The sequence below is a fragment of the Crinia signifera genome, chromosome 2 (assembly GCF_055691185.1).
Source record: "Crinia signifera chromosome 2, ASM5569118v1, whole genome shotgun sequence".
NCBI lineage: Eukaryota > Metazoa > Chordata > Amphibia > Anura > Myobatrachidae > Crinia > Crinia signifera.
Window position 1 is genome coordinate 347400313 of NC_139218.1, and position 26700 is coordinate 347427012.

At 46.9% G+C, this 26700-nt stretch overlaps 1 protein-coding gene across 6 annotated transcripts in view; it reads left to right on the top strand.

Annotated features, from left to right (window-relative positions):
- The window catches only part of PHF11 (PHD finger protein 11), a 63620-nt gene that overhangs the window by 13914 nt on the left and 23006 nt on the right, over positions 1-26700 (top strand). For 4 of the 6 annotated variants that reach the window (XM_083169683.1, XM_083169684.1, XM_083169685.1 and 1 more), the window contains 6 exons: positions 9340-9389; positions 12481-12569; positions 13564-13592; positions 20411-20481; positions 26213-26488; positions 26576-26698. In XM_083169683.1, the coding sequence (XP_083025809.1) occupies positions 9340-9389; positions 12481-12569; positions 13564-13592; positions 20411-20481; positions 26213-26488; positions 26576-26698 (638 nt within the window). Of the gene's footprint in view, positions 1-742; positions 830-9339; positions 9390-12480; positions 12570-13563; positions 13593-20410; positions 20482-26212; positions 26489-26575; positions 26699-26700 lie in introns of all 6 variants that reach the window. The other 2 variants (XM_083169687.1, XM_083169688.1) reach the window with 2 other exon arrangements.

Sequence of the window (26700 nt, forward strand, 5' to 3'; positions counted from 1 at the left end):
CTGCAGACATTCATAGACGGACACAAACAATGATGATGTTTGCACAGTTAAGCAGTTATTTACTACTGCACAAAATATTCCGGAATTCTCTGTGGCGCATGTGTTATTGTTTATGGAAGAACTGGTAATAGAAGGGTGACGTAATGGGCAGTCATATATACTGGCAGATGGTCAATCAGTTTAATGATATCACTTAGGTGCATGGAAGGGTGGGGTAAACGTAAGTAAGAAAATACACACATTGGTCCTGATTCTGGTTGGCTCAGTAACCTGCAAAGATTACAGAGAGGCCACACCACTTAATCACACACACACACACACACACACACACACCCGTCTCCCCTCACAAACATGCACGATGATGTGTAATGAGGACACATCCCCTCACATGCCGATGCTGCAGAAGAAATCATTCAATGGTCGACGACTATGAAATGTTTTCTCCTGCCTTCGCACATAAAAGTCAGTCTGAACTGACTTTAACATAGAAACATAGAATGTGACGGCAGATAAGAACCACATGGCCCATCTAGTCTGCCCCTTTATTAAACATGTTACCTCAAACCATATTTGATCCTTATTTTTTTGTAAGGATATCAATATGCCTATCCCAAGCATGTTTACATTACAGTACTACTGTATTTGCCTCTACCACCTCTGATGGGAGGCTATTCCACTTATCTACTACTCTTTCTGTGAAGTAATTCTTCCTCAAATTTCCCCTGAATCTTCCTCCCTCTAGTGTCAGTGCATGTCCTCGTGTTCTGCTGCTCCTCTTCCTGTGAAGAATGTCTCCCACCTGTACCTTGTTAAAGCCCTTGATGCATTTGTAAGTTTCTATCATGTCCCCCCTTTCCCTTCTCTGCTCTAAAGTATACATATTAAGATCTTTCAGTCTTTCCTAGTAAGTTTTGTGATGTAGGCCATGCACCATTTTAGTTGCTCTTCTTTGTACAGTCTCTAATGTATTTATATCCTTCTGGAGATATGGCCTTTTATTTGCGTGTGCCTGCCCGAAGACAGGGGCGGGCGCTGACGTACTGTGAAGGCAGCTGCCCGCCGTGGCAGGCATCAGCCTGCCACAGCATACCCAGGGGAACGCCCAGCATTTTCATGGGGACACCCATAAAACACTGGTTGTTCCCATGGGCATTCCCTGTCCATGCCGCCACCACCCCGCCTTCCAAAACCCCCCCCCACCCCCTCGCTGCAAACGGTGTGGTGAGTGTGGAACCCGCCACGGCCATTCGCTGACGAGGTTTGCACATGCGCAGAAATGCGCATGCGTAAACTCTGACCATTCGGGAAGAAGCCAAATTCGGATCACTGCGTGTAAACCAGAAATGGCCCCATGATTTCCCCCAGCACACTGAATGATACCAGTAACCAATTTTAAATAATAATAATAATAATGTTATTTCACCTACATGCAGCAGGAGCCACTGCAGTCATTACATGTGGGGATAGAGTAGGTGTACTGGAGGAGTGGCACTTTAAGAAAACTTTACTGCTGCAGGCTCCTCCCTCCTCTATCCCCACTCAGACCCCAGTCTTAGAAAAAGTGCCCGGAGGAGTAGGTTCTCTGGGCCTCTTCTCCTCAGGGAGTTAGGTCTTTTTATTTTTATTTTTCTTTTTTGGAAATATTTTTATTTTGACTGCTGAACATCAGGCAGACCCTTCTGCAGGGTCTGCCTGCTCCGTGGGACCTGGAGGGGTGCTGGTCGCCACTGCCCGCAGTGCGCCTTCCACGCATCCGGCCACCGGTGCCACCGCATCGGGGACCCGCCGCAGCTGCACGCGGCTCGCGTTACGGGTCCAAGGCCTGGCCACTCAGTAGCGCATGCAGGGGGGGTTTCTGAGTACCCAGAAACCCCCCCAGGAGTCTAGGGGCCCTAGGCTGAAAGCTGAGTGTCCCCTCTTTCCATGGGTATAAGAATTTAAAAAATCGGCCCTTGGGAACCGGAGATATCTGACTTCAAAGCAGTGGTCCCCATCCAAGCCTGCTAATTGCTCTTCCCAGTCAGATATTTCAGGTTCTTTCTGACTTAGAGTTTTTCTGAGGCTATGTTCCAAAAGCTGGGACTCTCCCCCTTTGATGGACACTAGCAGCTTGTCTCTACTGTTCCCAAAACCAAAGATATCAGCCTTCCAGCAGCTGGTTACTGCTCCAGCTCCACACACCTGGTATGTAGTTTTATATCCCCATTGGCAGATTGCTCTGCCTCCTGAACTCTGATCCCCTAGTGCCCAATAGCATTTGGTAGGTGGGATTCTCTAGTTTTTAATTCCATTAAAATCTAAGAAATCTATTTCTGGGAACTGGAGATATCTGCAGTCAAGCAAGCTGTTCTCCCACCATCAAATATGAATAATAAGCCCACTCCACTATACACCCCTCCTCTGCATATTAAATATCCTCTACCACCCTGGAAGTTATGTATCAGGGCCCCTTCATTCAGCCCAATGCCCCCTTCTCCCACCCCATCTCCCACCATCTGTGCAGTAAAGGGGTAATTAGTGGAAATTACTGATCCAGGCCCTACATGCTGAGTGGTTGATATAATACCCCTACTACCCACGGGACATCAAAGCTTCCCCCACCCCTACCGCTGGAGGATCGGTAGGTGCCCCAATACATTGCTATGCCCAGGGGTCTACACTGCTGTTGACGCCCCTGTATATATATATATATATATATATATATATATGTGTGTGTGTGTGTATATATATTTTTATTATTAATATTATTATCATTATTTATATACATTTGGTCTATCTATAATACTTTAAATGACCCGGCATATAATGGGTCACCTAAGTGTCCATCTCCGTGCTTTGCTCCGCCCCTCTGGAAACCCCCTTCTGAAAATCCTGCGTTTGCCCCTGCCACTGCTCCAGGAATGAAGGCAGCATCGCTGCAGGTAAGCGGCGCTGTGCGCCGAAATGTGGCCTGAGACGGGCGGGCGCACCCGTTCTCTAATGTTACAGCAGCCGGAGTCCTGACGGCCGCCATTTTGGTGTGCGTCAGTGGGGACAGAATCAGAGCGGAGGCTGTACACAGCGCTCCGCTCTAGCAAGACTACGCGCCGGAGGGAGGGCTTAGGTGACGTCACCGGGTGCCGCCCTTTCTCTTTCTCTCTCTCTCTCTGCCGGCGCCATTGCTGTCCCACCGCAAGGCTGATCTGAGGACATCGTGTACAGCGCTCCAGCGCACGCACTGCAGTCCAGCGCCCCCCTTATCCACTACAGAGAAGGTCTGTAAATTACTGGGGGATTATTTTTTGTGCACAGTTTACAGAGATTGTGCATAATCTCTGATACAAGGGCGGAAGGCTCCCCCTCCCTATCCTAGCTCAGCTCCGCTGCTCTAGGCATAGCATATCTGTTGCTTACAGTGTGTGCACTTTGTCTATTTGTGTCTGTGTGAGTGTTGTGATTTTAGACTAATCTCATACACTGACAGTATGGCAGGAAAAGCTGCCTCAAAGGCTGCTCTTAAGGTTTTTACCTGTAAAGCTTGTAAGGAGCAATTCACCCAGCATATAAAGGGTGTCTCTTTGTGTGAATCTTGTTATAAGGTAAAGCACACACAGGATGTGGAGCCTCAGACACAGACTTCTCAGTCAGATTCGTCTGAACCTTTGTTACAGGATGTGTTGGCTGGCTTGGCTGCAGAATTAGCTGCATCAAGGAAGGACAGGGAGCGTTTTCATGCTCACCTCTCCATTATGGGTTCTACTGAACCAGCCTGGGTTAAGACCCTTATGCAGTCTGTGGACTCTTTGGCCAACCCAGTGGCTGGGCCTTCACGCCCTCCACAAAAGCGTCCTAGATCACCCATAGGTTCAATACAGGGAGCTGATATTGATACTGATGGGGATGAGGATTTGGATTTACTTCAGGTAGATGAACCTGAACACATTCAGGATGAGGCGCTACAGCGTGATGATCCTCAGGGGGTAGAGGGCCTGATTCGAGCAGTCCGCACCACACTTAATTTGGTTGAGGAGGATGCTCCTGTTCCTTTGTCCATATTTGGTCGGACACAAAAGCATCAGGTTACCTTCCCTGATTCGGCTGAATTGGATAGACCACTTATTAATGTGTGGAAAACGCCAGACAGAAAATTCCAATTGTCTAGGCGCATGAGACTGCTCTACCCTTTTTCTCCTGAATCTAGGGAAAAATGGGAGACCGCCTCCAGCTGATGTTTCGCTGTCCAGGCTCTCCAAGCGAACCACGCTTCCAGTTCCGGCTGCTGTGGCTCTGAAGGAGGCGCCTGACCGTCGTCTTGAGACCACGGTAAAAGCTATTTACACCACGGCAGGGGTTTTACTCAGACCAGCCTTAGCTTCAGCCTGGGTCAGTAAGGCCATGGAGAAATGGGCAGAAGAACTTGCATTAGGTTTACAGAGCGGTAGGCCCCGTGAAGAGCTGCTACAGCTGGCTCTGTATGTCAAGGATGCAGCTGTCTATACAGGAGAAGCTGCTTCAGATGTAGCTGAGTTGGGGGCTAAAATCTCAGCTTCAGCTGTATTGGCCAGACGTACTATCTGGTTAAGGTCTTGGCAGGCGGAGGCCGACATTAAAAAGGCAGTAGACAAAAAAACACTCAAGAAAAGCAAATTGTGAAACCAGTTTACTTGTAAAGATAAAATAACAGCTGGACTGTACTATATATGTTTATCCATTTTGCTCAATAAAAATTGTTTTGAAAAAAAAAAGGCAGTAGAAGCTTTGCCTTATGCGGGAGATATGTTGTTTGGGCCTGAGCTTGACAAGCTCATTGCTCAAGCTACCGGAGGTAAGTCTACCTTCCTCCCTTCGGCCACTCCCCCACCGAAAAGACAATTTATGGGTCCGTCCTTTCGGGCCTTTAGAGGGGGCGCCTCATTTAGAGGACGTTCCAGGGGAGGCTTTTCGTCCTTTCGAGGGCGTAGAGGCAGAGGTGGCAGAGGTGCCGCAGCCGCAGTTACCTCTACCCGCCGTGCAGAACCCAAGGTTGCAGACAAACCTGTGGCATGACGGGCTTCCCGCCCATTTGGGGGACCCCAAGGTGGGCGCAAGGTTATCCCTCTTCGAGAACGTCTGGAGGTCTCACTGTCGAGACAGTTGGGTGCTTCAGATTGTGGAACACGGGTACAAACTGGAGTTTGTTCAGGCTCCGCCGAACAGATTTTTTACAACAGGCCTGCCTGCTTTAGCAACAACACAAGCAGCTTTGGTCAGCTCCATTCAAAGTTTTTTACAGGCAGGGGTCATTATACCTGTCCCCAAGCCTCAGGAAAAGCTGGGTTATTACTCAAGTCTTTTTCTAGTACCGAAGCCGGACGGTTCGGTAAGACCCATCCTCAATCTGAAGCACCTCAACGATTACATCGTGTACCACAGGTTCAAGATGGAATCCATAAGGTCAGTCATTGCAAGCCTGGAGCCAAGGGAGTTTCTCTTATCTCTGGATATAAAGGATGCTTATTTGCATATTCCGATCTGGGAACCACACCATCGGTTCCTCAGGTTTGCTATTCGCAATCAGCACTACCAGTTCAGAGCTTTCCCTTTCGGCCTTTCATCAGCTCCAAGAACCTTCACAAAGGTTATGGCTTGCATGATATCAGCCCTTCGGATTCAGGGGATAACGATTGTGCCCTATCTGGACGATCTACTCCTAAAAGCATCCTCTCCACAAAAGCTACAACAGGATGCCCGGACTACTTGCGACTTCCTGGTTCAGAACGGATGGATCCTGAACTTCAAAAAGTCACAGCTGGAACCAACACAAGTGATCTTGTGCCTGGGTCTGTTGTTCGACACTGTCCAGGAAAGGGTTTTTCTGCCATTACCCAAGGTCACAGTTATCCAGCAGAGGGTTTGTCAGGTTCTGACGCCTCGCAGAGTCTCGGTGCATTTATGCACAAAGCTGTTAGGCCTGATGGTGGCAGCCTTCGAGGCCCTATCTTATGGAAGGTTTCATTCCAGGACCTTCCAAGGCAATCTTCTGGCACAATGGTCGGGGTCCCATCTTCAGATCCACAAGATCATTGTACTCTCCAAAGAAGCTCGACTCTCTCTTCAGTGGTGGCTGGATACATCCAACCTTACCAAGGGTCGCTCTTTCCAATCTCAGGTCTGGACTATGGTGACCACAGATGCCAGCCTTCGAGGTTGGGGTGCGGTCTTACTGGGTCACACTTTCCAGGGTCTTTGGACCAGCCAGGAAGCCCGGTTACCCATAAACATCTTGGAGTTACGGGCTATCAGGTTGGCACTGGCTCAGGCCCACCCCTTGCTTGTCGGATTGCCGGTAAGGATACAGTCGGACAACATCACGGCAGTATCCTATATCAACCGACAAGGGGGCACCAGGAGCAGGACAGCCATGCGAGAAGTCAGCCCAATTCTGTCCTGGGCAGAGACATACACCACCGGTTTCTCCGCAGTCTTTATTCCAGGAGTGGAAAATTGGGAGGCGGATTACCTCAGCAGGCAGGATCTCCACCCGGGAGAGTGGGGCCTTCATCCGGAGGTTTTCCAACAACTGGTTCAGAGATGGGGGATGCCACAGATAGATCTCATGGCATCCAGACTGAATCACAAACTTCCTTAGTATTGTGCAAGGGCTCAGGATCCAGCGGCTGCTGCAGTGGATGCCCTCTCCATTCCTTGGGACTTCGACCTGGTATATCTCTTCCCTCCTATTCCGTTACTTCAAAAGGTACTCAAACGGATAAAGAGGGGAGCAGCAGAAGTCATCTTAATCGCTCCAGATTGGCCCAGGCCTCCGTGGTATTCCGACCTCAGGGACCTGTTGGTGGAGGACCCATGGCGCCTGCCGCTGCGAGAAGACCTGCTGCAGCAAGGTCCATTCGCCTACCCCGACTTACCTCGTCTACGTTTGACGGCATGGCGGTTGAGGCCGAACTTTTGAAGAGAAGAGGTATACCAGGAACGGTCATTCCTACAATGATTAAGGCAAGGAAGGATGTAACAGCGTCTCACTACCATCGAATATGGAAGTCATACATCCGCTGGTGCGAGGCCAGGAAGGTGCCTAAGGCAATCTTTTCTCTGGCTAGACTTCTTGAATTCCTGCAGGCGGGACTTTCGGCAGGTTTGAAACTGGCTTCTCTCAAGGTCCAGATTTCAGCCCTCTCAGTATTCTTTCATCGCAGGATAGCGCTGATCCCTGAAGTACAAACCTTTTTAAAAGGAGTACTTCGGCTTCAACCACCGTTCACTGCTCCTACGGAACCATGGGATTTATCGGTGGTTCTGGAGTTTTTAAAGTCAGATGTCTTTGAGCCATTGGACACCTCGGATCTCAAATTTCTGACTTGGAAGACGGTGATGCTGCTGGCTTTGGCCTCAGCACGTAGGGTTTCTGAATTAGGAGCCCTATCGTGTAAGTCTCCTTTCCTTACCTTTTACAGGGATCGGGCTGAACTACGTACTAGCAGGAATTTCCTTCCTAAGGTGGTTTCTGCATTTCACGTAAACCAGCCTATTGTTGTACCGGTTCTTCAGGGAGAAGATGCTTCTCTGGATGTAGTCAGAGCCTTACAAGTCTATGTTAGGCGAACCCAACATCTGAGGAAGTCTGACTGCCTCTTTGTGCTCTATGATGCACTTAAGAGGGGTTGGCCTGCGTCAAAAAGGACTCTGGCAAGATGGATTTGCTGTACAATTAGGGAAGCCTATTTGTATGCACAAAAGAAAGTACCATCGGGAGTGTCAGCGCACTCCACGAGGTCAGTGAGTACTTCTTGGGCCATGGCGAGAGGTGTCTCCTTGACACAAGTGTGCAAAGCGGCTACCTGGTCGGGATCTAGCACGTTTGCAAAGTTTTATCGTTTTGATACCTTCGCCAGCTCGGCTACGGTTTTTAGTAGGGCAGTGTTACAGGAGCCCCAGAGCTCTCCCGCCCGAACTTAAAAGCTTGGGTATGTATCCCCACATGTAATGACTGCAGTGGCTCCTGCTGCATGTAGGTGAAATAAGGAATTTGGTACTTAACGATAATTCCCTTTCACCGAATCAGCAGGAGACACTGCAAGCCCACCCAGCACTGGTTCTCCTGCCATGATGTTAGTGTGGTTTGTGTGTGTGTGAAAGATATACTCTTTCTATTGTTGCAATGTTTGTTGCATAGTTATTGTTACATAGGGAACTTTTCAAAAATCCTATGTGTTCTGTTTTGTTAGTATGTTCACGTTATGTGCATTGTCTACTAACTTTGTTTATGTTTTAGCTCCGTTCCCTACCGGGCTGGCCCTGGTCTCTCTTCTCCTCTCGGACACAGTTTTTCTAGGACTGGGGTCTGGGTGGGGATAAAGGAGGGAGGCGCTTGCAGCAGTAAAGTTTTCTTAAAGTGCCACTCCTCCAGTACACCTACTCTATCCCCACATGTAATGACTGCAGTGTCTCCTGCTGATTCGGTGAAAGGGAATTATCGGTAAGTACCAAATTCCTTATTTATATATCACTTTTCTCCTAATAGGACTCAAGGTGAGTGCATTAGACTTTTACTGCACAAAATACAAAACAAACTTAACAAGGGACATTAGTGAAATGCTTGGGTGAACAGGGAAGTCTTGAGTCTATTTTTGAATGCTTCCAGAGTGGAAGCTTCTCGCACTGAGCGAGGAAGTAAGTTCCATAGAGTTGGAGCCACAGCGCTGAAAGCTCGACCCCCAGATGAATTCAGGGAAATTCTGAGTACTGTTAGTAGTCCTTCATCAACCGATCGCAGTAATCGAGTGGGACAATAAGGAATCAGAAGTTGCTGCAGGTACCTTGGGTTCTGGTCATGTAGAGCTTTAAAAGTCAGTAAGCCAATCTTGATAATTATTTGCCATCTTATAGGCAGCCAGTGAATGCCACTGTTAGTATATGCCACTGTTAGTATAATTTGGAGATCTTGGGAACATTGCTTACATACAGATGGACCACTTTTCATTCAGCTGTGGGCTGGCGATTCTATCGCCAGCCACCAGGGGGCACGCGCACGAGACGCTCGCACACCCTGTGAGGATGGAGCTCCCCGCCGCCACCGGCGGTCCCCATCGCCGCCTCGACCTCCCCTAACCCTGCCCGTCTCCATGAAAAGTGCTCCATCTGTATGTTGGTAAATCATACTAAACGCTGTGATCCTGCACAAACATGCGCAGACATACAATAAAAGTTAAACAAAATCATGTAGGCTGCCTGAAATTGTGCTGTATAAATCTATTTCTTCTCTCCTACAGAAAGCACCATTTAGTATACTGTACCTGCTTTGTATGTTTTGTAAACTGATTTAGGCACAAGTACTTATGTGTTCCATGGTCCTGTGTATTACAGTGTATTTTGTCAACAACATAAAGATAGTGAAGAACAGAATCATACAAACAGTAAGTTTTGTGCTCAGATCTGTGGCGTAACATTAAATTATGCGCCTCCCCGCCGGGACAATGCTCTCTCTCTCCTCACAACCTCAACCCCCCCTCCCCCCATTCGCGGCACCCGCGACCCCACTCCCCACACAGTCTACCCCCTTCCCCACACAGGCTACCCAGCTACCCCCCTCATGTTCTCTCTTCCCTCACAACCTCAACCCCCCCTCCCCCATTCGCAGCACCCATGACCGCCTCCCCCACACAGGCTACCCTCTATTGTCTTCTCTCCCCTTACAGCTCCAAACCCCTCCCCCCCATTTGTGGCACCAGCGACCCCCCCCCCCCTCCCCCACACAGGCTACCCTATTTTGCCTCCCCTTCACAGCTCCAAACCCCCCCCCCCCCCCCCCTTACCACAGGCTACCCCCTCATGCTCTCTCTCCACTCACAACTCCAACCTCCCCCCACTGGCTACCATGATATGTCTACACACACACTGCGTTGACCTCTAATTCTCTTTCTCACCTAACAGCACATCTGCGGAACCCATGACCCCCACATGGGTTACCTTGTTACACTCTAGTGTTATTTCCCCATCCACAGGTCCAACCTCCCCTTCTTGTAGTAACAGTGTTCTGACAGCAGTCAGAATGCCAGCGTAGGCATAATGAACAACAGCCCCTATATACTGGGCATTACTGTGTGTGACATAATGTGTAATTGGCATTGCGGAGTGTGGTATAATGTGCAATGGTGCATTATACTGTGTGGGGCATATTGTGTTACTGACATTAAGGTGTGTAACATTCTGTAATGGCATAACGGCGTTTGACAGAAACTTTTTGGCTGGGGGAATCCAAATTATTAGTTACGCTGTACTGTGCCGTCTGTCGGCGGTGCTGTCTGCGGTGATGTGCACTTGTCCACGCAGGGGTGCTATTGGTAGGAGCGGTGTTTGGGGGAAGGGGGTGCTGGTAGGGATATCTGCGGAGGCAGGGCCGGCGCCACCACTAGGCAGCTCTAGGCATTTGCCTAGGGTGCCGGCCACTGGAGGGCGCCAGTATGCAGCAGGGAGCAGAGAGGTGTGTGGCACTGGTGGCCTCCGATACCCCCCCCCCCCCCCACACACACACACACACGGAAATGGCACAGCGGCCTGCGGCCGCATCACACCAGGCATCACCTTCCACCCCCTGCCAACTCCCCCCCGCCCCGGAATGCTGTGGAGGCCTGCCGCCGCAATCACCGGCACAGGCAACCCCTTTCCATGTGTACAGCGGCCGGGGGCGGGTGAGCACCGGAACACCGCCCCACCCGCACTCCATTGCCTTGCACCAGCACTGCAGACAGTACACTATTCCATGCCAGGAATCTTGCATATTGTTTTTATTTTTTTAATCTAGTGCATCTAGCATTGTTTTAAGAGATCTCATTTTCTGTTTACAAATACCTCAGTGAGTTTTAATGCACATAAACCATTAACTATTGGTCACACTAGTAAAGTGTTTTAACTTGTAAATTCAGTCCAATTGGTTAATAGACACATTAACACCAAAGTAAGCACTGCTATTCTCTTGTTTCTCTGTGTAGTTCTTTAGGGCTTAACAACCCTTTTTAAGCAGCTGCTAGTGAGGTACACCTTGTGAGGCACCACCACGACCACCCCCTAGTGGGAGTGGACCCCCCCCCCCCCCCCTTTGTACTATTGCATGAGTCCCAGCAAGCCTGCGCTGGATGCAGGGACTTGGAGAACCACAAGTCCAAGCATGCAGGGCATTACAGGTCCCACTGAAACTTGTAGTTCCACAACAGTAAAACAGTGAAATAAATATACACACTGACACCATTGGCCCCCCTATCTAAAGTAACCCGGGCCCTCTGAAGGCTTAAACTGGCCCTGGTTCTGGGGCAACCTCAGAAACGTGGTGCCAATAGGTGCCAATTTATGTTTTTGCTGGTGGGTGCTCATGCCAAAAATATAGAGGAGTGGCTTCATGGGGAAGGGGTGTGGCCACAAAATAATACCAATTTATATTATGGAGCACAGTTGTCTACAATATTACGGCAACAGAGTTCCACATACATAAATGCCCCCACAGTGCAGGTACATAAATTCCCCCACAGTGCAGGTACATAAATGCCCCCCACAGTGCAGGTACATAAATGCCCCCACAGTGCAGGTACATAAATGCCCCCACAGTGCAGGTACTCCGCGGACAGAATACACTCTTCCTGGCATACTGTTTCCCAGGTGGCAGGTCCGGCAATGTGGGTGCTGCAGCTGCAAATTAGTAAGTTAATATGGCGGCCCATAAACGGGACTCGGGCCTGTGGGTGCTCATCAATTTCCGCGGGTGCTCGGGCCCTTGAGCACCCATAGAATTGGCACCTATGGTATCAATAAAGCTAATGCTTGGCTTTGTGTGGCTGAAAGCAGAATCCACCCATTGATGTTATGCCAACCGCTGCAAATGTTATCATTGGTATAGCCACTTGCATTACCAAACCCATGCAAAGTGCAAGAAATCCATCATTAAATTGATTTGCAGGCCGAGGAATCCTTGTATGTGAACAAAGGGGTAAGTGATCTGTGTGCAGTGGGCATGTCCATGGTGTGGTTTCCCCAGGCAATGCTGCAAAAGCAGTCCCTGTTGCTGAAGTGCTTGGTTTGTTAAACTGTGCGTGCCCTTTTTAATATCCAACATAAAGGTGGGTGTTTTTTTCCGGCACTGTTTCATAAATATGCTATATTAGTTTAAACTGCTCTATTTTTGTGCTGTTGCTCTGTCACTTAGTAACCAGATAGACCGCTGTATCCTTTGGGCAATATTGGTAAAACGATATTATGACCTGTGATGTGGTCAAAATTGTCTGTAAATGACTGAAGTGTTATTGAGGTTAATAATACTGTATTACTGAGACTGATATTACTGTAGGAACAAAAACAGGCCCAAATGACATGGTATCTTATTTTAAAAAAAATTACAGATCCAAACCAAAACATGTGGAGGTAGTTTAGCAAAACCAGAAACAAACCAAAAACCGAAAAAGTAATCCAGATCCAAAAGCAAAACATGACATTATTATTATTTCATTTTGTTTACAGGAGTCATGCATGATGACCAACGGAGGGAAGAGCCAGATAGTGACGAAAGTGACTGTTCTGTCGTTAAAAGGTGTAAAAAAAAGAATACGGTCAGTAATATGCAAATAATCCATAGTTAGCGCCACACGAGACTGCTCACACAGACATTCTTCCTGGTTATCCAGCATGAAAATGTATTAATAGCTTCACACTCAAGGTGTGTGTGTGTGTGTGTGTATGGGGGGGGGGGGATATTTGTACAACATTGGTAGGACATACACACTCCGCACATAGGGCGGGGTGCAGTAACATCCGCAAAGATAATTATTGCCTATGCACTAACATATGTGATAATTATTGCAAAGGATACAGTAGCTCCTGCGTTAAGAGCTGCCCTTTGTGATGTGCCTGATGATGTGTGAGTGGTCCCGGCGGCTCTCCCCCCTCCTCCTGCATGGCAGCCCCCTGCTCAGATTGCTGCAGGGGCTGCCGGGTTCCACCTCCTCCTTCCTGCACCCGGAAGAGGTGCAGGGAGGAGGAGGTCACTGGTCCGGGCACAACATTAGGAGGCTGCCCGGACAGGGGTGAGGGGCGGCGCGGATCGGCGGGGGTCACGCGGTGTGGCGGGGATGCGAAAGGAGAGCCCATAGGCTTCTATGGGGTTACGCCTGCTATAGCTCTCGTAACTCCCCGCAGCAAAGCCCCGGTGGTGGGGCTTTACTGCATACTGCAAGTGCGGTAAAAACCCTGAAAACTGTGTTTTTACCGCATTTTTTGTTTAGTGCATCTCGTCCATAGAGACAGCTGTTAGTTCAAATATTTGATATCAGACCTGGGTCCGAATGTAATAATCCACAATTTGTGGGAGCCGGCACAACTGCTGTGAGGTTATCATTATATGCAAAGTGGCAATGAGATTAAAGATAATACCAACCATGTCTTAACTATTACAAACATTTAACTGGTTCCATAGAGAGATTTACAGCACATAGCAGCCATAGTTGTTGCTAATACCTTCATATTCCTAGTTGGCTAATGAGACTACTGTGATACAGTATGTTTGCTTCATATTAATAGTAACTATCAATGTGTGTTTATGTTTAGGGAACTCCTGGGACATCTGCATCCGCTCGGTGAGTATTACTGTTCCAAATACCCGGAAGTAATAAATACTAGTTTATAATATATGGCTGATAGAAATATATGGATCAACTACAGGGTGATATGTGTAGGTTGGAGGTAGTTCCCATGAGAAATACAGTATAGGTTTATGCAAAATATATGTGCTGGTGGTCCCTCTGAAGCCTTCCGCCACGTGGATTTGCAAAACGCACAACCCATTATGAATCAGGCCAATAATTGTGTTTTGCACTTGCTTCTTCTAACAAACTTACAGCCTGATTCAGACCTGATGGTTTATCTGCAAAGTTGCAAATAACTGCGACTAGATAGCCGCCCAGACAGAAAGAAAATCCGCCCCATGTAAATTTGCAAGTGAATTGCAAATGGATCGCTAACCACAATCCACTCGCAAATCCACAGCCAATTCCTGAACCATGGGAAGGTTTATCAGTCTGTGTAAATGTCAGTAGCTTTAACCCTTCCACTAATCTGTGACTGAGACAGGATGAACGATGCCAGCACTGACGTCACAGACCCTTCTATAAAACGCTTAGGCACGTCTGCGTATTTTCATGACACTCAGTAAAATGACAGGTTACCAGCCTCAAACGCCATCTTCCTGTCAGTCGCACTACGAGGTGATTGCATTTACGATCCATATGCATTTTCTTTCTCTAATCGTCCCTGCACATGTGCGATGCATATGATACACTTGCAGTCATTCTGTAATTGCCGATTTGCTCATTCTCTAGTTAGCGATCAACTCTGAATCAGGCCCTTAAGGCATTAATTTGCACCTGATATATGGGAGCACTATGGTCAGAGTCAGCAGGGCTGCCAAGGGAAATCCTGGGCCCCGGTACATTAACTTTCCAGGGCCCCCATGGGGGGGGGGAAAGGGTTACCACACACAGTGATGCCCATTACAAGTTACTTAACAAACTGTGATGCCCATTACACTTTACATCACACACCATGATGCCCATAACACATTACATCACACACACACACCGTGATGCCCATTACATGTTATGTCACACACCGTGTTGCCCATTACACGTTAGGCCACACACCGTGATGCCCATTACATGTTACATGACACACCATGATGCCCATGACAAGTTACATCACACACTGTGATGCACACTAAATGTTACGCCACACACTGTGATGCCCATTACACGTTATGTCACACACTGTGATGCCCATTACACGTTACGCCACACACCGTGATGCAAAATATACGCTACGTCACACACTGTGATGCCCACTACACGCTACGCCACACACCGTGACGCCCACTACACGTTGTCACACACTGTGATGCCCACTACACGTTATGTCACACACCATGATGCCATTTACATATTATACCACACAATGGAATTACGTGTTATGTGGTAGATAAGTGCCACTTACCTACATGTTAATTGCTAGGGAATTCTTGCTCGATGCCATGGGGTATTACATTCTTGTAGTGTAGGGCTCAGGACCCAGGCAGGACCAGTCAAGACTCTCACTCAGAGCATCAGCTGCAGGACACCGGGGGGCTCCTCAACGCAGTCAGCCTCACTCAGTCTAGGGCCTGCTATGGCAGGGGCTGCTCAGCCAGAGGGCAGAGGCCCACACAGGGCTGAACCACTGCAGTCAGACTCAATAATCTCAGGTGGCGCGGTGGCGTGGCTTCAAGATTCCCCGGGCTTCCGATGGGCAAGGCGGCGGCCGTGGTGATGACATGGGCTGTGTGACTGCCAAGTCTTAACCCCCTAAATAACAATACTGGCAGTAGCAGTGGAACAAACTTGAGTGTGCCCTAACTTCCTACTGTGCGCTGGAGGAATCATGGCTGGGTCTTATTAACTACAGACTTTATGTACTGATCTAACAGTATGTATATCTGTGTAATATCAAGTAAAAACTTTTATCTTCATCTAACAGGCAGTGACTGGCGTCTGTGAATCTACATGGACAAGCATCTCTACATATACATATATGTATGTGTGTGTATATATATATAGAGTATATATATATATATATAAATAAATACACACCTATATATATATATATATATAAACATGTGTGTATATGTATGTATGTGTATATATATATATATACACACACATACATACACACACACACACACATTTACACATATATATATATATATATATATATATATATATATATATATATATATATACTGTATATAGGGAGAAGAATTAACTAATAAGCCAAGCAGGGCAGAAAAAAAAAGAACTTACAGGGCAGGACTCGGAGAGGTTCCAGCCTCCCCACTGCACCGTCGTCCCCATCCTGACTTTCCCCTCTCACGGCATGTGCTGTGCAAGGCAGGCAAGCTGCTGCACTCCACTCACACAGACTCACGAGATAATGAAAGCATCATCTCGCGAGATTGTAGATACTGACGCTCCGCAGCACTGGACGCCGTCCTCTACCACTGACACTGGCAGTCACAGTGCAGTGAGAGTGACACAGGCTGCCGCTCCTGACCCGCTCTCCCCGGCGCCCGGCAATCTGCCGCCCAACACCCCACCCCCACCCCCTGCGTTCCCGCAACACCGCTGCCTTAAAAATATTAAAAAAAAAGGAATGTGTCTGTGTGTCCCCGGACCCGGGCCCCCTGACAGGCCCGGGCCCAGGTAAAATGTACCCGCCCCCCCTGCCTCTCGGCGGCCCTGAAAGTCAGTATGTGACACATTCTCTGCTTACTGAGCCCAGATTACTAATGATATATGAGAGCACTACAGTAAGTCAGACTCAGTATGTGTCACATCCTCAGCCTACTGAGGCCAGATTACTAATGATATATGGGAGCACTACGGTAACTCATACTCAGTATGTGACACATTCTCAGCCTACTGAGCTTAGATCACTAATGATATATGAGAGCACTACGGTTAGTAAAACTCGGTATGTGACACATCCTCAGCTTACTGAGCTTAGATCACTAATGATATATGGGAGCACTACGGTAAGTAAAACTCGGTATGTGACACATCCTCAGCTTACTGAGCTTAGATCACTAATGATATATGGGAGCACTACGGTAAGTAAAACTCGGTATGTGACACATCCTCAGCCTACTGAGCTTAGATCACTAATGATATATGGGAGCACTACAGTAACTCATACTCAGTATGTGACACATTCTTAGCCTACTGAGTTTAGGTTACTAATGATATAAGGGAGCGCTACAGTAAGTCACACTCAGTATGTGACACCTTCTCAACCTACTGAGGCCAGATTACTAATGATATATGGGAGCACTACGGTAAGTCAAACTCGGTATGCAAAACATTCTCATCCTACCAAGCCTAGATTACTAATGATATAAGGGAGCACTACAGTAAGTCATACTCAGTATGTGACACATTCTCAGCCTACTGAGCTTAGGTTACTAATGATATATGAGAGCACTACGGTAAGTCAGACTCAGCATGTGACACATCCTCAGCCAATTGAGCCCAGATTACTAATGATATATGGAAGCACTATGGTAAATCAGAGTCAGTATGTGGCACATTCTCATTTTACTGAGGTTAGATTACTAGTTATATACAGTATGGGAGCAATACAGGGAAGTCCAATTTAGTATAAGACACATTGTCATCCTACTGAGCCTAGATTACTTATGATATATGGGAGCACTACAGTAAGTCATACTCAGTATGTGACACATTCTCAGCCTACTGAGCCTAGATTACTAATTATATATGGGAGCACTACAGTAAGTCATACTCAGCATGTGACACATCCTCAGCCTACTGAGCCTAGATTACTAATGATATAAGGGAGCACTACAGTAAGTCATACTCAACATGTGACACATCCTCAGCCTACTGAGCCTAGATTACTAATGATATATGGGAGCACTACGGTAAATCAGACTCAGCATGTGACACATTCTCAGCCTACTGAGCCTAGATTACTAATGATATATGGGAGCACTACAGTAAGTCAGACTCAGCATGTGACACATCCTCAGCCTACTGAGCCTAGATTACTAATGATATATGGGAGCACTACGGTAAGTCACACTCAGTATGTGACACATTCTCATCCTACTGAGCCTAGATTACTAATGATATATGGGAGCACTACGGTAAGTCAGACTCAGCATGTGACACATTCTCAGCCTACTGAGCCTAGATTACTAATGATATATGGGAGCACTACGGTAAGTCACACTCAGTATGTGACACATTCTCATCCTACTGAGCCTAGATTACTAATGATATATGGGAGCACTACAGTAAATCAGACTCAGCATGTAACACATTCTCAGCCTACTGAGCCTAGATTACTAATGATATATGGAGCACTACAGTAAGTCATACTCAGCATGTGACACATCCTCAGCCTACTGAGCCTAGATTACTAATGATATAAGGGAGCACTACAGTAAGTCATACTCAACATGTGACACATCCTCAGCCTACTGAGCCTAGATTACTAATGATATATGGGAGCACTACGGTAAATCAGACTCAGCATGTGACACATTCTCAGCCTACTGAGCCTAGATTACTAATGATATATGGGAGCACTACAGTAAGTCAGACTCAGCATGTGACACATCCTCAGCCTACTGAGCCTAGATTACTAATGATATATGGGAGCACTACGGTAAGTCACACTCAGTATGTGACACATTCTCATCCTACTGAGCCTAGATTACTAATGATATATGGGAGCACTACGGTAAGTCAGACTCAGCATGTGACACATTCTCAGCCTACTGAGCCTAGATTACTAATGATATATGGGAGCACTACGGTAAGTCACACTCAGTATGTGACACATTCTCATCCTACTGAGCCTAGATTACTAATGATATATGGGAGCACTACAGTAAATCAGACTCAGCATGTAACACATTCTCAGCCTACTGAGCCTAGATTACTAATGATATATGGAGCACTACAGTAAGTCACACTCAGTATGTGACATGTTCTCAGCCTACTGAGCCTAGATTACTAATGATATATGGGAGCACTACAGTAAGTCAGACTCAGCATGTGACACATTCTCAGCCTACTGAGCCTAGATTACTAATGATATATGGGAGCACTACAGTAAGTCATACTCAGCATGTGACACATTCTCAGCCTACTGAGCCTAGATTACTAATGATATATGGGAGCACTACAGTAAGTCAGACTCAGCATGTGACACATTCTCAGCCTACTGAGCCTAGATTACTAATGATATATGGAAGCACTACAGTAAACCACACTCAGTATGTGACACATTCTCAGCCTACTGAGCCTAGAGTACTTAACACAGTAAAAAGTATGCAAAATTCTCACTGGTATTTTGCCTTGCTAGGGGGGGGAGGGGCTTACCTTCCGGGGTCCAGAGGAACTAATACAAAAATCCTAAACAAAATGAACACCTGTTGACGGTTATAAAGTCAACATTTTTGAATTGTATACAGATAATGTCAAGATCTTCAGAATGACTACTGTACATGAGAAATGGCAAAACTGAGGTTAGGTTGTGGCATGGGAACATTAGAGTTAAGTACTTGAAGGGTTAGGCTTGAAGGGTTAGGCTTAGATTGAGGAATGGGTTGGTGACAGTTAGCATAAGGCATCAGGTATAATGTTAGAGCAAGAATATTTTCTGGAATCACCACTCTATGGCCCTTATTCTGATTGAGTCGGGTGGTTGCATATTTCAGATGGGTACCAAGTGTTCTTAACCCGGCCTATCGTACGGACCGCTCACGCCGTCCGCATGCGGTAGGACGCCAAGTGAATGGACCGCGAGTGGATGTTTCATGTGAACTCCCACTCGCTGGCCTGTGGGAACCTCCCCCATCCTCCGAATAATTCACAGAGCGGTCAGGCAGCCATAAGTGCTCCAGTTAGAAAGCAGGGATATGGGCGGGCAGCTGGCATCCGGCTATGTCAGCTGTCTGCCCCCCACAAGTGCATCACGGCCGGATTACCATATGCACGCCCAGCATTTTCATGGGAACCTATGAGAGGTCACTGATGATACCGTTAGATAACCAGGGATGATTTGTGACATTGGGGCCGTTGTATTAAGCCTGGTAAAGTGACAAAGTGGTGATAAATATGGAAGCACTCCCAGGGCCAGATGTATCAAGCTTCAAAAGTGATAAAATGGAGAGTGATAAATGGCCAGCCAATCAGCTCCTACCTACCATGTCACAGGCTGTGTTTCAAAAATGTCAGGCAGGAGCTGGTTGTTTATCACTCTCCATGTTATCACTTTTGAAGCTTGATACATCTGGCCCCCATAGAGGTGTGAGCAATTTTCAGCAAATTCGACCCTGCGAAGGGTGCAAGTTAAGGTTAATTTGGGTGCCATTTTCAGCATTAAAACGGCACCCGAACGGTAACTTGCACCCTTCGAGTTAATAGGATCAACCCTTGGATCACTCCCAGAGGAATTTTTAATAGAGTGCTTTTAAACTGTATAGTCGTCTAACAGCCTATATAAAGGTTGAATCTCTGATCTCATCCTTTAAATCTCATTCAACAATATACATACCACCAATCTGAGCTAGACGGGCCACCCTTCTACTTTCCACTAATTGAACCAATTATTTACCTCTATCTGGACACCTTTTCTCTGGCCAATGAAGCAAGGGTTGGAGAAAGTGATTGAGGCGGTAAAGATGATGCAAGGATGGAGTCCAGGTACAGAGGATGGATCAGAGATGGAGGAAGGAAAGAGTTGGGACAGGGGATGGGGAGTGGGGGATGGGCGGTGTTAATGGAGACAGAGTGACGACATGTAGTGTACAAATAATGAAATATTAATTCCTTTTTTGCAGAAGATGGATTTCAACAATTGAATCTGATAATGATGTTATAATTCTAGACACTTCTGATGACTCTCCAAAAGGTAAGTGTACTGTATATTGGTAGCTCATTGTGGATTGTTAATCTCAATTCTTAAAAAAATGTATTTACCAGACATTTTAACCCTGGTGCTTGTTAAATGTTTTTAGAATGTGTATTATTCCACAGATTTTCTGGCATCATGCATATTTGGGGAGGTTTTAAAATTCTAAGGGGGGTATTCAATCCCGTTTTTTATTTTTAAATGAATAGTCGCTTTTTTGTAGTTTACGTTTTGCACTACTGTCGCTGTCCAGTGCCTTTGGCCCGCCTATACAAAGTGTCATACCTGCGATACACCTCCTGTCGATTTCGGACCAAGGATGCGAAATGTAGGCGTAGCCATATCGCCTTCGCGCCACGACTGGTACTATATAAACTCCTGCACCGCGTGGGTCTGTGTCATTTGGCGGGTTTGGAGGTGGTGACATTTGGCTTTGATTACGGCGGAGTGGATTTTTGTCTCGCAGTATATATTTTTTTGTTGTTCTGCATGCAACTTACAAAAGGCCGCTCTCCGGATGAAGGAGCGGATGACAAATCAGTGGACAAGTGCTTTGCTTACATTTTGTGGATTTTAACCTTAGGTAAGCAGCATTTTGTTCAATGTCATTTATGGTCCTGTCATGTGCAATGTGTGCCTGCATAGGGTTTGGGGTTGCTGCTTTGCCATGTGATGCCCTTTTCGGTGGGGCACTTGTTTACTTATTGATGATGAGTTACTTATTGGTGATTACTTATTGGTGACTTAAATGATTCTGCAATATATGCTATTGTCATGTGCAATGTGTGCCTGCATAGGTTTTGGGGTGGCTGCCTTTCCATGTGATGCCGCTTTGGTGGGGCACTTGTTTACTGGTTTTGCTGCAGTTTCGGCACTTTAAATGTTTCTGCAATGTAATGCCTACTTTAAGAATGACCTGTGATATTATTAGCAATCCTTTTTGTTGGAGGCGCCTGAAAGCCGGGGAATCCAGGCCTGGTGGGTACATGGGGTTGCCCGATATAAGTAGCCACTGTGATTTTCTAGGATCTCTGTCAAGGGTTTTAATGTTATTGCATACGATTCTGGAGGCGGCCTTCGGAGGTATATAAAGTGTTCAGCCATGAAATAAACATTGGTGGGAAAACCAAAGCACTTCAGAGTGTTAAAGAGATGGTCCCAGTGCACCAGGCCTTTTCGGCGTCAAGGGATAAAATGTGAGTATTTGACACTGTGCACTGGGAATCACCACTGCTAGTACCCGTCTAATATTGGTGACTGGGTTCCTCCCTGATACAAATCCTGTCTGATCCTGATGGACCAGAAGTGGAACAATCTCCTTGAGCCTCTCCACCAGAATCTTAGTCAATAGTTTATAGTCTATGTTAAGTAATGACATTGGCCTTTATAAGGCCCTTCCTGGCTTCGGTAACACACATAATTAGCTGTGTTCATGTGGGAGGGGGGACGTTTATGTTGGAGTATATCATTAAAAGTATACACCAGGCATTGTGATATTTTTGGTGCCAAGAGTTTATAGTATTCCGATGTGAGCCCGTCCAGGCCTAGAGCCTTGACTGGTTTCAGGTTTGTAATAGCCGTTAGTACTTCTTGCAGAGTGATAATAGGGGGAGTTAATCCCTCCAATGTTCCAGCATCCTATTTTCAAGGACATCTCCCAAGATAACTAAAACAATAAGCAAGCAGAAACAAAACTTGAGGCACCAGGATGAGGTAAAGGGAGACTCCATATAATAGAAGAGAAAAGCAAATCGTGGAGGAAAGGGTGTGGGAAAAGCCAGGAAAAGCGGGTAAGGAAGAGGGAAAACAAAACATACATAAAGCAATTGTACTTCCGTACAAAACTGTGTAAAATAATACCATCCTGTGACTTAAGGTCACCGAACGGAGTTAAGCTACTAAACCTAAACCTTTGTGCCCTGGTGAACACTTGTAATGCTGCACCGCATCATGAAAACTCTACAACATCATATTATTAACTATAATCATTGTTCTTGTTGTGCCCACAGTCGTAGAGGAGGAGGGGAAATATAAAAAAGTGGAGGGTTAGAGGGAGGGGGATTTGAAGATAGAGATATCTCTGGAGTAGTAGGTTTCACTACATATCAAGAAGAAATACTATAGAGTATAATGGTAGACGTATTGGGCTTTAGACGACATACAGTAAGATTGAAAAAAGAAACAAACAACCATTTGGCAATAAATTGTGGGCAAAATATTGTCAATGAGACAAAAATCACCCCAGGTGATATTAAGGCACTTATGGTGTAGGCTGTTTTGTAGGCTGCTCACACAGAGGGGAGGTTCAATCCCCTGACAACAGGATAAAAAAGACAAAGGAGAAATTGTGGAGCGCACTAGGGTATATTAATAAAGTATTGAAAAATAAATAAAAATGATCAGTTGGGTATCACATAAAGATATATAAATTAATTTAATTGATCTCATATAGAGAGATATAATAATTCATTTGTTAAAAATACACAGACTATGGTAAAAAGTAATGCACTTGATGAACAAATGTAAACACATTGACATACAGTAAGCCACTTAATAGGGGAATGGGAAGTGGAAAGACAGTGGAGTATACTTATGTAAGTCCCGCTTGTTCCTAGAATATGCTCTCCTCTCGTTGGTTTTTTGTAATCCAATATGGGGTCCGGAATAAACTGGTGTAATGGGTATCCGTATACCTTGCTGGATGCCTTGCTTTTCGAATCCATTGGTGGGCAAAGATGGTAATACCTCACTTCTCGGATTGACTCCAATAAGTATGCAGGTGGTGGTTTCCCAATTTGTAAGTCCAGTATTAGGGTGCCGGAAGATGGTGAATGGGCCAGTGGGGGGAAATGAGAGGGGGAGCTGGTTTTAAGGGGATATAGTTGGTAGTGTCCAGAGTCCAAATGTAAGTGGTTCAGCCTGATGCGTTTCGTTGCACTAAGACAACTTTTTCAAAGGTTGAAAACGTTTGCCGGTTAATGTTGGCAGTTTGCTCCTTCAATAAAGGGCATATGGCTGCCCTTACTGCTAGCACCATGTCCCCATAGGTGACTGGTTTTGTGGTTGCAGGTAGTACCTTGTCTGTAGCTGGAGCAGTTGTGTCCATCTAAGCAGGTGAGCAGGTGACTGGATTGCCCTTGTCTCCTACGTGGGTGGTGATCGCGGTGCTCTGCTGGGGCGGTGCCTGAGATGTTGTGGTGAAGGCCGCCGAAATCCATTGCCATCTTGGATTCGCAGTCCTTTTCTTTGTCGTGCTGTGCATGGCTTTTGAGTCCTGGGATGTGCTCCAAATACTTTTCCATGCAGCAAGGGGTAATCTTATGAAGGGTGCGCGGGCGGGCTGTCCCATTTACCTGCCGCTCATCTAGAGGCCTAGAACTGGAAGTCCACAATATTTTATTTTGAACACAATATTTTTGTGTTTTTTTGTCCATTTAAAAACATTTAGGGACATCAAGTTATTGATTGAACATAGTGAAATGTTTTGTTAACAGCAGCTTAAAACATGTCGTTTGTTAAGACCCCCTTACATATGTTTACACTGGTAAACAATTGCAATACCCTAGTAATGAGGGTAACAGAATTTAATTGGACTATATTTTGACACAAATATTTAACAACTAGGTGATTCATCGCGCCCTACGGGCGCTCTTCACACCGTCGTAAGGGGCTGCGCCCCCTTAATTTGTGAACGTTTGTATATGAGAAATATGGTTAGAATTGTATGAAAGATGCCCTGTATTGCAACTTAGGTGTCCGCGAATCGCGGGAGGGGGGGTCGCGGAGGGTGCCGCGAATTGCAGGAGGGGGGGTCGCGGGGGGTGCCGCGAATTGCAGGAGGGGGGGTTGTGGGGGGGTGGATGCTGCGAATCGCGGGAGGGGAGGGATTGCAGAGAATCGCGGGAGGGGGGTTACGGGGGCGGGGGTTGCGGCGAATCATGGTAGGGGGGGTCGCGGGGGGTGTGCCAAGAATCACGGGAGGGGGGGTCACGGGGTGGGGTGCCGAGAATCGCGGGGGGGTGTGTGTGCCGTGAATCGCGGGAGTGGGGGTTCAGGGGGGGTGTGACGCGAATCGCCACAAGAAAAAATCAACACAGAAAGGTCAACACATGTAAATGTTGACAAAGTGTGGCACTTCATTGGTGTCCATGTCGACACATGAGAATGAATATGAAAACATTCAAAAAATGAAAAAAAAAACTTAAAAAACTCATGTCAACCTTTTTCATTGTCGACCATAGCCATGTCAGTGTTTTCCATGTGCAATTTAATTCTGGAGCTGCCGCGAATTGCGGGAGGGGGGGTCGCGGGGGTGGGTGCCGCGAATCGCGGGAGGGGGGGTTACGGGGCGGGGGTTGCGGCGAATCATGGGAGGGGGGGTCGCGGGGGTGTGCCGTGAATCACGGGAGGGGGGGTCACGGGGTGGGGTGCCGAGAATCGCGGGGGAGGTGTGTGTGTGTGCCGTGAATCGCGGGAGTGGGGGTTGTGGGGGGGGGGGGTGACGCAAATCGCCACAAGAAAAAATCAACACAGAAAGGTCAACACATGTAAATGTTGACATAAGTGTGGCACTTCATTGGTATCCATGTCGACACATGAGAATGAATATGAAAATATTCAAAAAATGAAAAAAAAAAACTTCAAAAACTCATGTCAACCTTTTTCATTGTCGACCATAGCCATGTCAGTGTTTTCCATGTGCAATTTAATTCTGGAGCTGCCGCGAATCACGGGGGGGTGCCGTGAATTGCGGGAGGGGGGGTCGCGGGGGTGGGTGCCGCGAATCGCGGGAGGGCGGGGTTCACAGGGGTTCCGGTGGGGGGTTACCGCGAATTGCGGGAGGTGTGGGGTCACGGGGGTTGCCGCGAATCGTGGGAGGGGGGGTTGCGGGGGGGTGTGACGCGAATCGCCACAAGAAAAAATCAACACAGAAAGGTCAACACATGTAAATGTTGACATAAGTGTGCCACTTCATTGGTGTCCATGTCGACACATGACAATGAATATGAAAAAATTAAAAAAATTAAAAATAAATCTTCAAAAACTCATGTCAACCTTTTTCATTGTCGACCATAGCCATGTCAGTGTTTTGCATGTGCCATTTAATCCTGGGGCTGCTGCGAATTGCGGGAGGGGGGTCGCAGGGGGGGTGCCGCCCCGAATTGCCGGAGGGGTCGTGGGGGGGTTCTTTTTGCAGCGAATCGCGGGAGGGGGGGTCGCGGGGGGTGTTTTTGCTGCGAACCGCGGTAGGGGGGGTCGCGGGGGAGCGGGTGTTTTTGCCGCGAATCGCGGATGGGGCGCGCGGGGGGGGGGAGGTTTTGCCGCAAATCGCGGGAGGGGGGCGCTCACCTGGTGGCTGTGGAGTAGCAGTGCTGGGCAATTGGGAAGGCAGTGGGTGTCTGGCACTGTCTGTGGGCTCACTGGGCTGGTTCTCTGTCACATACCTCCCAACATGACCCTCTCCAGGAGGGACACAATGCTCTGTTTCTAGACTTTTCTTAATGTATGATTGCCATCACCTGTTTTAAACAGGTTAATTTCTCAGAAAGGTGTTCAGCACAGATGAAGGCAATCACACATTAAGAGGAAAGTCCAGGAACAGAGCGTTATAGACACAGACACCCACTTTGAGTGACAGATGTAGCCAAATATATAAGAGATTAGAGGGTTTGTTTAATTCACTTGCCAATTTGTGTTAATTGTCACTTTCACACTTATATTCTTATATTAGAATGTCACTTAAAGAATAGAAGAAGTCCTTCAGCATCCTTATCTTATGGACAGGAAGTACAATTGCAAGCTGAAGTGTGCACCCCAAATATTCAGAGTTCCAAAATACTTTCATCTACTAAAAGTCTATTTGGAGATAGTGAAGTGACGGAATCCACATTTATTGGATTTGAGACAAGTCCATCAGAAATTTCGATAGCCACACCAGACATTTCTAGGAGACAAAAGAGATGTAATATTCCTGCTGTGGAAGACGTGACAAATGTTTGTGAAGAAGGTATGTTATACAGAACTTCTGCACCTTCTACACAATCTTCATACATTTCATAGTCTTATCACATATTCTGTCTTCAAAACTACATAGAGGGAGGCGCTGAATCTAGCACAGGATTGAATTTGGGAATATCTCCCTTTTTGCAACCCGGTTTGATACACGGAGAAGAGGAAAGAGATCTTAATGTGCATAGTAACACTCCAAGTCCTATACGT